Below are 12,052 nucleotides of genomic sequence, written 5' to 3' on the forward strand. Positions count from 1 at the left end.
CCTTCCCTCATGCTTCTCCCTCCCTCCCACCCTCCCCATCCCACCCCTCCAGGCGGTCACAAAGGGAAATCTTGTTTTTATTAATTACTTTGACACAACAAAGTTGAAAGTTTGTATTTTCTGAGTACACCATTATCATCCTGTGTGGCAGAGAAAAGCCAATCTGAGATTTTAAATATTTCAAAGAGTGGCCCTTAAATGAATAATTATATAATTACATATAGCTATTTAGTATATGATATAGTCATGAAGTTATACTTTGATCTAAAATTCTCTTCAGAATGACATTTTTATGTAAATTTAAGAAAACAAGAGAGCCTTTTAAAATCATATAGAACTGCCTGTTTCAACTGCATGATTAAACAAAGTCTTTATTGCATAGGTTCTATAATATTTGTAGCTAGTTTCTCTTCTCTGTATACTAATTTTTTGAAACTTTGTTTTCCTTGTAGAAGTGTTTCTCTGTGTCAAATTGCTCAGTAACCCTGTTTTCTTTATCTACTCCATCTTTTCAAACTCTTTTCATCCTTTTTGTTCTCAAAAAGGAATGTTAAGGATAAGAAGAACTGTGTTTATGAAAACTGTTTGGCCCTGACATTGTCAGCTATTTTAGAGTGACCTTTGATTGTGGGTTATTAGAAGATGCAGTTTACTACTCTTTTCTCTTAGATTCCTTTTGCAAGAACTGTCTGTGGGCTGAGTCTCGTGAAACTGCTAGAGATATTAGTCACTGAACTTTTAAGTGCTGGGGAACTTTGCCATGCATGGCTTACTTTGACACCTTTCTCAAGATCTCCTTTCCTACTTTTTGTTTGCACAAAGTTCTACTTTCCACCTATCCTAACTTAAAATAAATTTTTACTTCGACTTTTGGCATTGGGTTAGTGGTTTTTAGGCTCCTAGACTTGATGTTATAGACTATCTCCATCTCTGATTTATCAGTTTTGACCATGAAGTGTGTCACTTGAATGTTTTCTTTTCATTAGTAAGTTCACTAATATATCTCTTACAGAATTAAACAAAAAACTATTCAATGGTTTTAGGTCTACAAGTACAATACTTACCTATTTGGGGCAAGATAGAAACCATTATTTTATCTAAGTGTTCAATATTTCTCTTTAATTTCACTTGACGTGATGCTTATCATCATGTATTGCTTTAGGTTTTATGTTACAAGGATCTGGCACTATTGTTTTTTTTTTAATAAGTAAGGTAAGATAATTTAATTTAAAAATAAAAATGGCTCTTACCCTAATCTACAAAGGTTGAGGAATTCCTATTAGCTTCAAATGACAGGCCTAGGATGAAAAAAAGTAAGGGGTGAATTTAAAGTGGGGCATACTTCTTGTATTCTAAAACATATAAAACATTTAGTTAGTATATTACAGAAAACTAGAGGTTAACTAAGAAACTCCAAGCATGTACTTACCTTGTCCTGATATTTAAAGATTTTTTAAAAACCAAAATCAAGCTGAATACCAATTTGCATACACACTTTTTCATATCTCAAAAACTACTTAGTGATGGTGGGGTAGTTAATTATATATTAGAAATGCCTAGAGCAGGTGTAAAAAAGCACCAGCATAAATATTCCCTTAAATATTTCATAAACATATTAAAATCCTCCTTAACATATTATTTAAGAAGAAATGCCTTTTCTTCAGATGTTCATTTTTATTTATTAGGACATGAATGCAAGTATTTGCATTTCCCTTAATCACATATAATTTTTTATACCTTTTATCTTGCTTTTTCTTTAAAGGCCAATTTACTGATTTTATAATAATCACAGTCTATACTTGTAGGCTTTAAAGCAAGTATATAAACATTTAATTGTATGTTTAGTGAATAGTGCAGCCTACTTTATTAAGCAATTTTAACTTATTTTTTGACTTCTTATTAAGCATTTCTGTACAGGCCACTATTATTCAAATCAATGTTTATAAACTGAATTCAGTAACTTTATTCTTTAAAAAATGTTCTCACTTCACCCGCATTTTGTTAATGGTAATACAGTTCTTTTTGGGCTCAATTTCAATGGTACCTTTGATTCCTTCCTTTTCTTCAACCCCTGTATTCTGTCCCAAGCTGATTCTGACTCTGCACTGTCTCTGACACCTATCTCTGCCTTTGTATTCCATTACCTTTATTAGTTTAGGCCCCCATGATTCCTCTTCTCTTCCACTGCTGTTGGATGTTACAGATTCCCTAAAACGGAATAGGTTCTTATTAAGTATTTGTTGAATTAATGATTACCCTCTGTATATGCAGTCTCTCCATTTGTAATCCACCCTTTTATCTCCTTTATCAGAAGATAAAGACATAGTTTTCTTCCCCAAAACATTCATTGATTTTTATGACCATTTCCAAAATCTTTCATTGCCTCCAAAGTGTCTGTGAAATAAATTAAAACCTCCTTGACAAGACGTTCAAGGCCTTTTACGCTGTGACCCAGAGTGATTTTTCTGGTTTCATATCCTACCATGTTTCTCATATTCTACCACACCTTTACTTCTCTTTTTCTCTGTGTCCACATTTAAGATATTAACATTTTCCTTGTCAGCCAAACTCCAAGCATTATATTAAAACCATATATAACTAATATTTAATGGTATTTTATTCATGCCAGGAACATTGCTAAGAACTTTGCCTAAATTTTTTCATATTCTCCAAAGCATTTTGTCAAGTATATACTATTATGTCAATTTTATAGAGGAGTAAACCAAAGACATAAGCCTAAAGAGTCATGTTAAAGGTTAAGCCAGCAAGTGATGGAACCAGGATTGAAATGTGAACTACCAACTCTTGTACTCCAAAGCAAGTATGTGCTTACATCTTTGAATCTCAGATATAATCAGTGGTCAGCTCTAATTCATTTTGAAGCCATAATATTGAACTGCCATTGTCTAGTTGTGTCTACCTTTACCTTAGCCCACTGTAGCAGTTTCTAAATAGGTCAGCCTCACTTTCTTTTAGTTGATCCTTTATTCTGTATCTAGGACATTCACAATATTGTATTCCTTTTCACCTCATATCAAACCACTCCTTCATATAAACCCAACTGTTTACCCATTTTTCCCATTTTTGCTTCCCTGGACACTACTGTGCCTCTGGACTCCATTACTCATTTTTCAAATCTCAACTCGGGAAATTTCAGCCTGAAAACTTGTAATGCCCCTCCTAACTTCAGGCAGTGTTGGTACCTCCATGGTGATAGCCATCAGTGTTTTTGTAAGTCATTGTTCACTTATCTTTCTAAGTAGGATGTGAACTTCTTGATGAGAAAAGTTTTGTCTTAGTTGGTTTTTTAAAAATCATTTTTACATTATCTTTGTAACGCTATTACATAAGTAGTAGTACTGTGCTTGGTATATAGTTAGCCCATTGCTATATTAATATTACTAAGAAAATATAATATTTGTGTCATATGATTTACTCATTTTCATATAGTCTAAGAGAAAATGTAATTCAGACTTTCTAGCTAGGTGGGTTTCACGTTTCAACCAATATTTTCACTTTAGAGCAAGAGGTAAAAAGTAGCTTACTATTTTTCTCAGGTTGATTTTTCTTTCTTTTATTTTTCAGTAATAGAGGCAGAAGTGAAGCAATATTGGTTCCAAAGTCTATGTTTTATTTTGTTCTAAATGAGGATTAGTTTTAATAATTACCAATGGTGTTTCACTCTATACTCAGAACTTATTGAGCAATAATCCAATATTTTGTACATAAATTTTTCATTAAATACTGATGAGAAGTTATATGAAGTTTAGATAAGGAAGAAAATGAAATTTATATAATTCCTTTCAGTTTCTAGTTTTTCTAGAGAAGATAAATAGAATATTGGTGTCTGACTTCTCAAAGCTTACCATCTACATTTCAGTTCACTCTATTAATTTTGGGGCCATTTTAACAAAATGTGTTACCTATAAATGTTTTTAGCTAACTTCAAAATATCTATTTCAGTATACCATATAATTTGTATTTTAAATGATTTTAAGGTATATTTTGTTTATTTTTCTATCTGCCAGCAGCTAATTCTTTCAAGTTTAAAGCTGTATTGTGCTTATATGAATCCCATTGTTGGTAACTGTAGGCATTTGGGTAATTATTCACATAGGATGATTGGTTTTTCTTGAAAAGATAGAGACTAATATTTTCTTGAGAAATTGAATCATTATTTTACATATTGTTAACAACATCCCTTCTACTCAGAAATATAGAAACTAAACCCTTAATAACATATGGGAAAAACAAAGAACTCTTCAAATAAAGTTGTTAACATAATGTTATTATTGACGTACAAGTAAAAGACATAAAAGTATATTTTATTATCTATTTTTAAAGTGTAGAAATGTTTAATATTTTCAAAATTGTAAAAGGTCTTAATTTTGGGGGGGACATAATTTAACACAGAAAAGTTGTAAGGATATTCAATAAGTTCCCTCAGATTTCTTCTTTCTCTCCCTATCTCTCAATTAAGCATTGCAGACTTGATATCCCTCTATTCCTTAAAGATTTTAGGGTTTATTTTTTAAAAGTTGGGAATTCTCTTAACGACATTATAATTATAGAAATTAGGAAATTAACATTGATGCATACTGTTATTAAACATAGACCTTACCAATTGTCCCAACATTGTTCTTTAGAGCAAAAGAAAATTCAAGATTACTAGTTGCATTGATTTGTATGTCTCTTTAGACTTTAATCTGGAACATTTCTTGAGTCTTTCTTTTTATGTAATGACATTGACATTTTTTAGGAATACAGGTATTCCCCGCTTTTCAGATGTTCATAAACATTTGGTTAAAGTGGTGTCTGCCAGATTTCTTCACTATAAAGTCACTGTTTTATCCTTTAATGAAAAAATATCTTGTAGGAGATACTATGAGACTATGTGAATATCATGTTACTTCTCAAACTTTTACTCACTAGTTTTGTGATTTTTACCAAACAGAGATTTTCTGATTCCATCATTCTTCCTACAATAATTAGTTAGCTTTCTTATACAATGAAAAGCTTTGTCTTCTCTAGTTTGTCTGTCTGTGAATCTTATCTATGTATTCATCTGTGCATCTGTGTATTTATCTATGTATCTATGCATCAATGTTTCTATCTGTCTATCTATCTATCTATTTATCTATCTATCATTCTTTGAGCATTTCCTTACGTTTTTGGCACTCATCTTGTACCTTTCCTGCCCTAATTGGAAGCTGGCATTTCTCAAGCATCGCTGGTTCCTTTATTGGGCATTTTGCTACAGGGCCATCAGTGTTTATGGATCATGCTAGCAGACAGAACTGGAAAATAGATGTATGTATACATAACAGACACCAGTAAATTCTCATACATACATATAAACACATCAGTACCCATTTCTGTATCTACCTGTACTCTATAGTAAAATCCATGAGTTCACACTAATACCTCTCATTTCCTATCCCTTACTACAGGGTTCATTCTATTCTTCCTCCTTTCCAAATTTTTAATTTCCTTCTCTGACAGCAAATAATCTAACTTTAGTTATTGACAATAAATATATTTTTATTTATATCAATAAAAATATATTTATTTTTATATACCAAAGCTTCATATGTATTCAGTTTATTTGTAAATCTTCTATTCTACTCCACTGATCTGTTTGCCTATTGATGTGCCAGTATCACAGTGTTTTAATTTTAGAGGGCTTATAAATGTTTGAATGTCTATTAGAACTAGTCCCCCACCCCCATTTTTAGCTTTTCTTTTTTAGTGTTTTCCAGGCTATTCCTGAATGCATATTTTTCTATGTGATTATTATTATCAATTTATCAAGTTCCACTAAAAAATGTTAGTATTGTTGAGATTGGGTTAGATTTATAAACTAATTCAAATAGAACTGACATTTTTATGATATTGGTTTTTTTTTTCAAGAACAATGTGTGTCTTTCCATTTTTTCACAACTACTTTTATGCCTCCCATGCGTTTTGCATATTTTTTGTTAAAATTTATTCCTAAGTATTTTATCTTATTCATTACAATTATAAATAAGATTTTATATCATTTACCTGGTTATTGTTAGAGGGCTATTGATTTCTGCATATTAATTTTTAAATTTATTATCTTACTGAATTCCTTATTGTTTTAATTTGTTTTAACACTGATTCTCTAGGGTTTCCAGGCATACTATCATATCATTTACAAATAGAGATATTTTCACTTTTTTCTAGTCCTTACACATCAATTAATTTTTCATGTATAATTACGTTGGTTAATATCTCTAATACAATTTTTTTTTTTTTTTTTTTTGGTGGTACGCGGGCCTCTCACTGTTGTGGCCTCTCCCGTTGCGGAGCACAGGCTCCGGATGCGCAGGCTCAGCAGCCATGGCTCACGGGCCCAGCCGCTCCGCGGCATATGGGATCCTCCCAGACCGGGGCACGAACCCGTATCCCCTGCATCGGCAGGCGGACTCTCAACCACTGCACCACCAGGGAGGCCCTCTCTAATACAATTTTAAGAGTAATAGATCTGTTGGGGAATCTTGCCTTATTCCTGATCTTAGTGGACGAAAAGCTTCCAGTGTTTTCTTATTAAGCAAGATACTGGCTATTATATATATGTGTGTGTGTGTATGTATATTTATATATTTTTATATATATATATATATATATATAAATATACATACACACACACACATATACATATGTTTGTGTGTGTGTGTATAATTATGCTAAGAAAGTATCCTTGAATTACTATTTTATTGAATGTTTTATCAGGAATGGGCATTGACTTTTTTTTTTTTTTTTTTTTTTGCATTACGTGGGCTTCTCACTACTGTGGCCTCTCCCGTTGTGGAGCACAGGCTCTGGACGCGCAGGCCCAGCAGCCATGGCTCACGGGCCTAGCCGCCCCGCGGGATGTGGGATCTTCCCAGACCGGGGCACGAACCCGTGTCCCCTGCATCGGCAGGCGGACTCTCAACCACTGTGCCACCAGGGAAGCCCCGGCATTGACTTTTGTCAAAGACTTTTTAGCATCTGTGTAGATAATCATTTTTTTATTTTTAGATTCGATAATATGGTGTATTAATGAATTTCTTAATAATGAATCAACCTTTCAATCTTAGTACTTATATTTAATGGTGTATTTACTGAATAGGTTATTATCATTGATGTTTTCAGGTTAGTTTCAGCTTTCAAACCATTAAAAAAGTACATTATATATTTGAAATTAAAAAGCATATATGGTCAAGAGTGTTACATGTTATCTATATGTGCCATCCACACATATATATTGTCTATCAAGAAGTTGAAAGAATCTCAGGATATAATTCTTTACTACTTACTAGATGTATAAATGTGGACTTTTTTTTTCATTTCTTTGAGGCTATTCTATCAAATGAGTATAATACATATGGTGTAAAGATTGAATAGGTAATGTGTGTGAAAGTACTTTGGAAATAGTGCATTCATATATGGTTGCAAAATATTGTTCTTGTCATTAACCTACTTCATGTTTTATATTTTTAACATAATGAATACTCAACGACTTTTTTCAGATGATTTGATTCATTGATTAATAACTACTCAAAACAACCTTTAAAAACAATCTCATTGAAAACAATGCAGATTTAAAAACAGATGCAATAAAAATTCAATAAATTGGAATTTAAGAATTTGAACTTAAGGCAAGTAGTAATTTTTGGTGGTAGAACTGAATGTGGGAAAAATGCCTGGTATTTCATTGGTATTGAGGTTTGGTTTGTGAATAGATTCTAATAATATGTGTCATTCTTGCCTCATCTGTAGCCCAGGGTATTAACATTTTGCCCTACTTTTTTAGATGAATGAAAACTTCAAATTAAAGAAATAAGTAAAATTTAAAGGATTTAAAAACTTTAATGGTAGTCATTAGGCATGTTCAAGAAATTTATCTTGCTAGAGTTAGAAAATGAAATATGACTAAAGTTATTCTTTATCAAAGCTAAACACAAGGTATTAAAAATACAATTCCAGAAGAGTTGGGTTGAAATTTATTTTGGTCAAATATTTTCATTGCTTATGCTTAACCCTCTTCTATCAAAAAAGAAAAAAACAAAACCTTGTTTGTTTTAAATGAGATTTGTGTTTTGAACATTCAGTCAGAATGAAGAATTGACAAGTTATGTGTTTCCTGGCTTTGTGGTTATAGGTCAGGGGTTGGCAATTTTTTTTTTTCTCCAAAGGATCAGGTAGTAAAATATTTTATTTTTTGTGATCCAAGTACAGGTATGCTTGCTGCTTTGCTGCTGCCTCCTCTTGTTCCTCCTCCTTTTCCTCCAGCTTCACCTCCTTCTTCTTCTCCACAATCCTTTGAAAATGTAGAAACCATTCTCAGCTTATGGGCCATAAAAAATAGGAAGTGAGGACTTGCCATCACAATATAGTTTACTGACCCTTAGAACAGATGGTTGGAGTTTCTCCTCATTTTTCAATATGTTAGATGGCTTTGAAATATAAAATATGAATCTTAATAGCCCTCTTGGCACTTTATGACTCTCCAACCTGTAACTTAAATCCTTAAAACAGTACCATTTACTTGGCAGTTCCAGTCCTTAAGTTCTAGATTCTTGTTCACCATCATATTCTCAGACTAGTTCTAGAGCAGTGCCTTTCACCCTGAATAACTGAGTTTCACTGTGCTTTATTTATTGGAGAAAGAATCATTTCTTAATTTCTCATTTACTCTTTATTTAGGCAAATATGGGTGCCCAATATCCTAAGTAAACAAAATAATCTCTGTAAGTCAAATGACGTATTTTAAAGTATGAGACTTGTCATCTTTCCAGGAGAAAACAAAATCATACTCTCAGCAACAGATTAATACATGGCAATAGTTGTAATTTTTGAGTTTTTAGTGAGAAAATCCAGATTGCTAAGATATTATTGGTATCAACATTTCATGTTTATTTATATCAAAGGGAAATGGCTATGTTCTCTTTTCCCTTTTCATAAGCCACACATGATGGATATTTGGGCTTAGAGCCGTAAATAAAAATATAAGTTTGAAGAATATAATTTTAAATCATGTGGCTATTTGAACATTTGTCTTTGCCAGAATTCTTACTATATTTGAAAACTAATGTAATATATCTACTAAATATCAAGTATAATTATGCTAGAAGTATATAAAGGAAATTAAGTGGACATGATCTCCTAACTCCCAGAAGCCGTTGTATATGTGTGTGACAAATAGCAATGACATAGCAATTAAAGGACCGAGGCACATAAACTGACTTCGAAACAAGTACTGCCAATGACTATTTTTTGATTTTCTTTTCTAAAGTATATTCTTTATATACAATTTATTTGAATAACTCTTATACCATCTTTTTTTCTATCCTTATTGTTTAGTTATAGTTACAAGTTGATATTGCAAATTTATATTATAGGGAAACAGAAATACCATGTGACCTCATAATGTTCCTGTAATGTATAGCTAGGCTATAAAATCATCATCATATAAAATTTACCAAACAAAAGGCCACAGTATGATGATTTTATAGGTGCTTATTCAGCACAAAAAGATAACCTCAAACGCTGACAACAACAGAATGATTTCAGCACCGTCATGAAGTATAAATTTTAAACAATTGAATTTAAAATACATTTGTGCCATTTTAGCCTGAAGTGTAGCACCAGAAGGGAATTCTCTCAAAATGAGTTTTCACTAAAATGTATTTTAACACAATATTTTTTCTGTCTCAGAAATTATTAAAGCTACTATACATGGATAATTCTTTAAAGAAATGCTGCAAGTGTGACTATTATCTAGTTCTGCCATAAAGGGTAAATAAAAAGTTTACCCAAGTTTTAAAATATTAATGTGCATCATTTGTTTTTTAGGGAAGTTCTGAATACAAGATAGTATTAATGTGAAACGGCAAGTTAATATTAAAAGATACCATGGTATATTCATTCACTATTTATGAAGTTACATGTTATCATTATATCTGAGTCCATTTTTTGCTCATGATAATTTCCTTTATTCCTTGCACTTCTGCATCTTGTCATTCATTTCTAAAATTCTCACATGTTATGTTTCCATAGTTAATTCTACAAACTTAAAGGAAGATTATACTGATCTATTTAAATAGTCTTTATGAAAGAAAACCCACACTTTTATGTAGAAGTTTCTTTTAGCAAAGAAAGCCTGGCTTCTTAATAATCTACCTAATACCAAAATTTATTTTTTATGTGTGTGTAGGGTTGTATATATTTACTTTATATTAATTATGTGTTTTTTTCAAAGCAAATAATCATAAACAATAAGAAACTTAGTGTTCTAAAATATTTTAATCAAAATCAGTGACTCATTATCTTATTTTTAAATGTGTATGAAAATCAGGAATGAAATCATTATTTCATTTTTATCAATAGAATGGTTTAACTAGCTGGTGGTGTGCAGGAACACAGTAGTTCTCATTAAAGGTTTTTGAAAGGGCTAATGACATGATCAGCCTTATCTCTTGAGAATATGTCTCAGGATTGGAGAATGAGTTTTAGCCATACTGAAGGCAGAAAGATCAGTTATGTAATGTATTGGTGTCAGTAAGAGAGCATGAGTGACAGGACTTGAATGATGTGTTATCATAGTGGAAAGGAGGAGGTCAGATACAAGAAGGATCCTGCATGTAGAAACTAAACCTGCCAGCTGATTGGATGTTGGGCACAATAAAGTGTGAGATTTGTGTCCTGAATAATTGGAACGCTGATCTTTAACAAAGGAATGCAAAGTAAGAAAATGAAATGAGTTCCGTGTGAACCAAATTGACTATATGTAACTGTTATACTATGGAATGTTTCAGGTAGTGTTCTGGAATACTAAAACTGAGAATGATCTCAGAAAAGGATGATATTTGGGCAAATAAACAGATACGCTTTTTTATACAATATGTAAAATTATATTTTTTTATTGTTGGCAGTGGTAACAGTAGTGGAAGTAATAGTTGCATTTATTAAGTGCTTGATATGTGCTAGGAATTTAAAATACGTTATCTCATTTAATTCTCACTAAGTCCTGAGAGCTCCTTTCTCCTTTTGAAGACGAAGAAAATAAGACTAGTGAGGTTACATAAATTGCCCAAGGTCACATAGCTAGTGATTATAGATGTACATTTTGAAGCTGAGCTGTTTGACTCCAAAGATCTTATGCTCTTTGAAACTCATTTCATTAAGTAGATGTACCAAATTAGAAATGGAAAAAAGTCCAAAGAAGGATGAGATAAATACTTGGATCCGCACTAGACTTCAGGATACCCCAAAGACTTTGAAGAGTTTCACAAAATTTTTAAATAAGTGAATTTACTTCCCCTTAATTAAAAATAACTTGTATGCTAACCCTAGTTTTTGGATGGCAAGAGGATAATCGATGGTTTACAAATAAGATAATACAACCTTCCCTGAAATGTGATGCACATGTTTGTGATGGGGAATATTCAATATCATTTTGGTTTTGACTTACAGCTTGTACATGCAGTGGACATGCAAATATTTGTCATATGCACACAGGAAAATGTTTCTGCACAACTAAAGGAATAAAAGGTGATCAATGCCAATTGTAAGTAAACATTACTTTCTAGAACTTTCATGGGTTGAATTTGTGCTGTAGAACTAATTGTTATACGTTTTCCATTTTAAGTTTAGTGTTGTGTTAGTTAAGCAACCAGTATTGTTGTAAGCTATGTTTACTTGCATTTTATCAATTTTCATAAAAAATTAAGCCTTTAAAATGACAATTTTGTGGAGCCTTCAAAACAGAGCCCATAGAATATTTGTCTTTTGTATCTCTCTGATAAAAAGAAACATTCTTACTTTTTCTGGAAAAATATCTTATATATCAAACCTCCATTGCTATCTTTATAACTTTTCTCTATATCTTGTTAAATAACTGAAATCCAATGTTTCTGTGCATTTCCTTCTTTTGAATCTTTTATTATTAATTCTGATCATTATAGTCTTTTAGGCCTTGCAAGTGGTTTCTTATACGTATCTTCTTTTTCTCTGCTATTTCATTAGACATGAACCCACTCTT

At 31.9% G+C, this 12,052-nt stretch overlaps 1 protein-coding gene across 1 annotated transcript in view; it reads left to right on the top strand.

The window, feature by feature from the left end:
* ATRNL1 (attractin like 1) overlaps positions 1–12,052 on the top strand; it is a gene marked incomplete at both ends in the record, with an annotated part of 692,251 nt that overhangs the window by 205,194 nt on the left and 475,005 nt on the right. The window contains one exon of the mRNA XM_079717281.1: positions 11,485–11,578. Within this exon, the coding sequence (XP_079573407.1) occupies positions 11,485–11,578 (94 nt within the window). The remainder of the gene's footprint in view (positions 1–11,484; positions 11,579–12,052) is intronic.

Source organism: Hyperoodon ampullatus (genome assembly GCF_949752795.1).
Source record: "Hyperoodon ampullatus genome assembly, chromosome: 1".
In the NCBI taxonomy this organism is placed as follows: Eukaryota; Metazoa; Chordata; class Mammalia; order Artiodactyla; family Ziphiidae; genus Hyperoodon; species Hyperoodon ampullatus.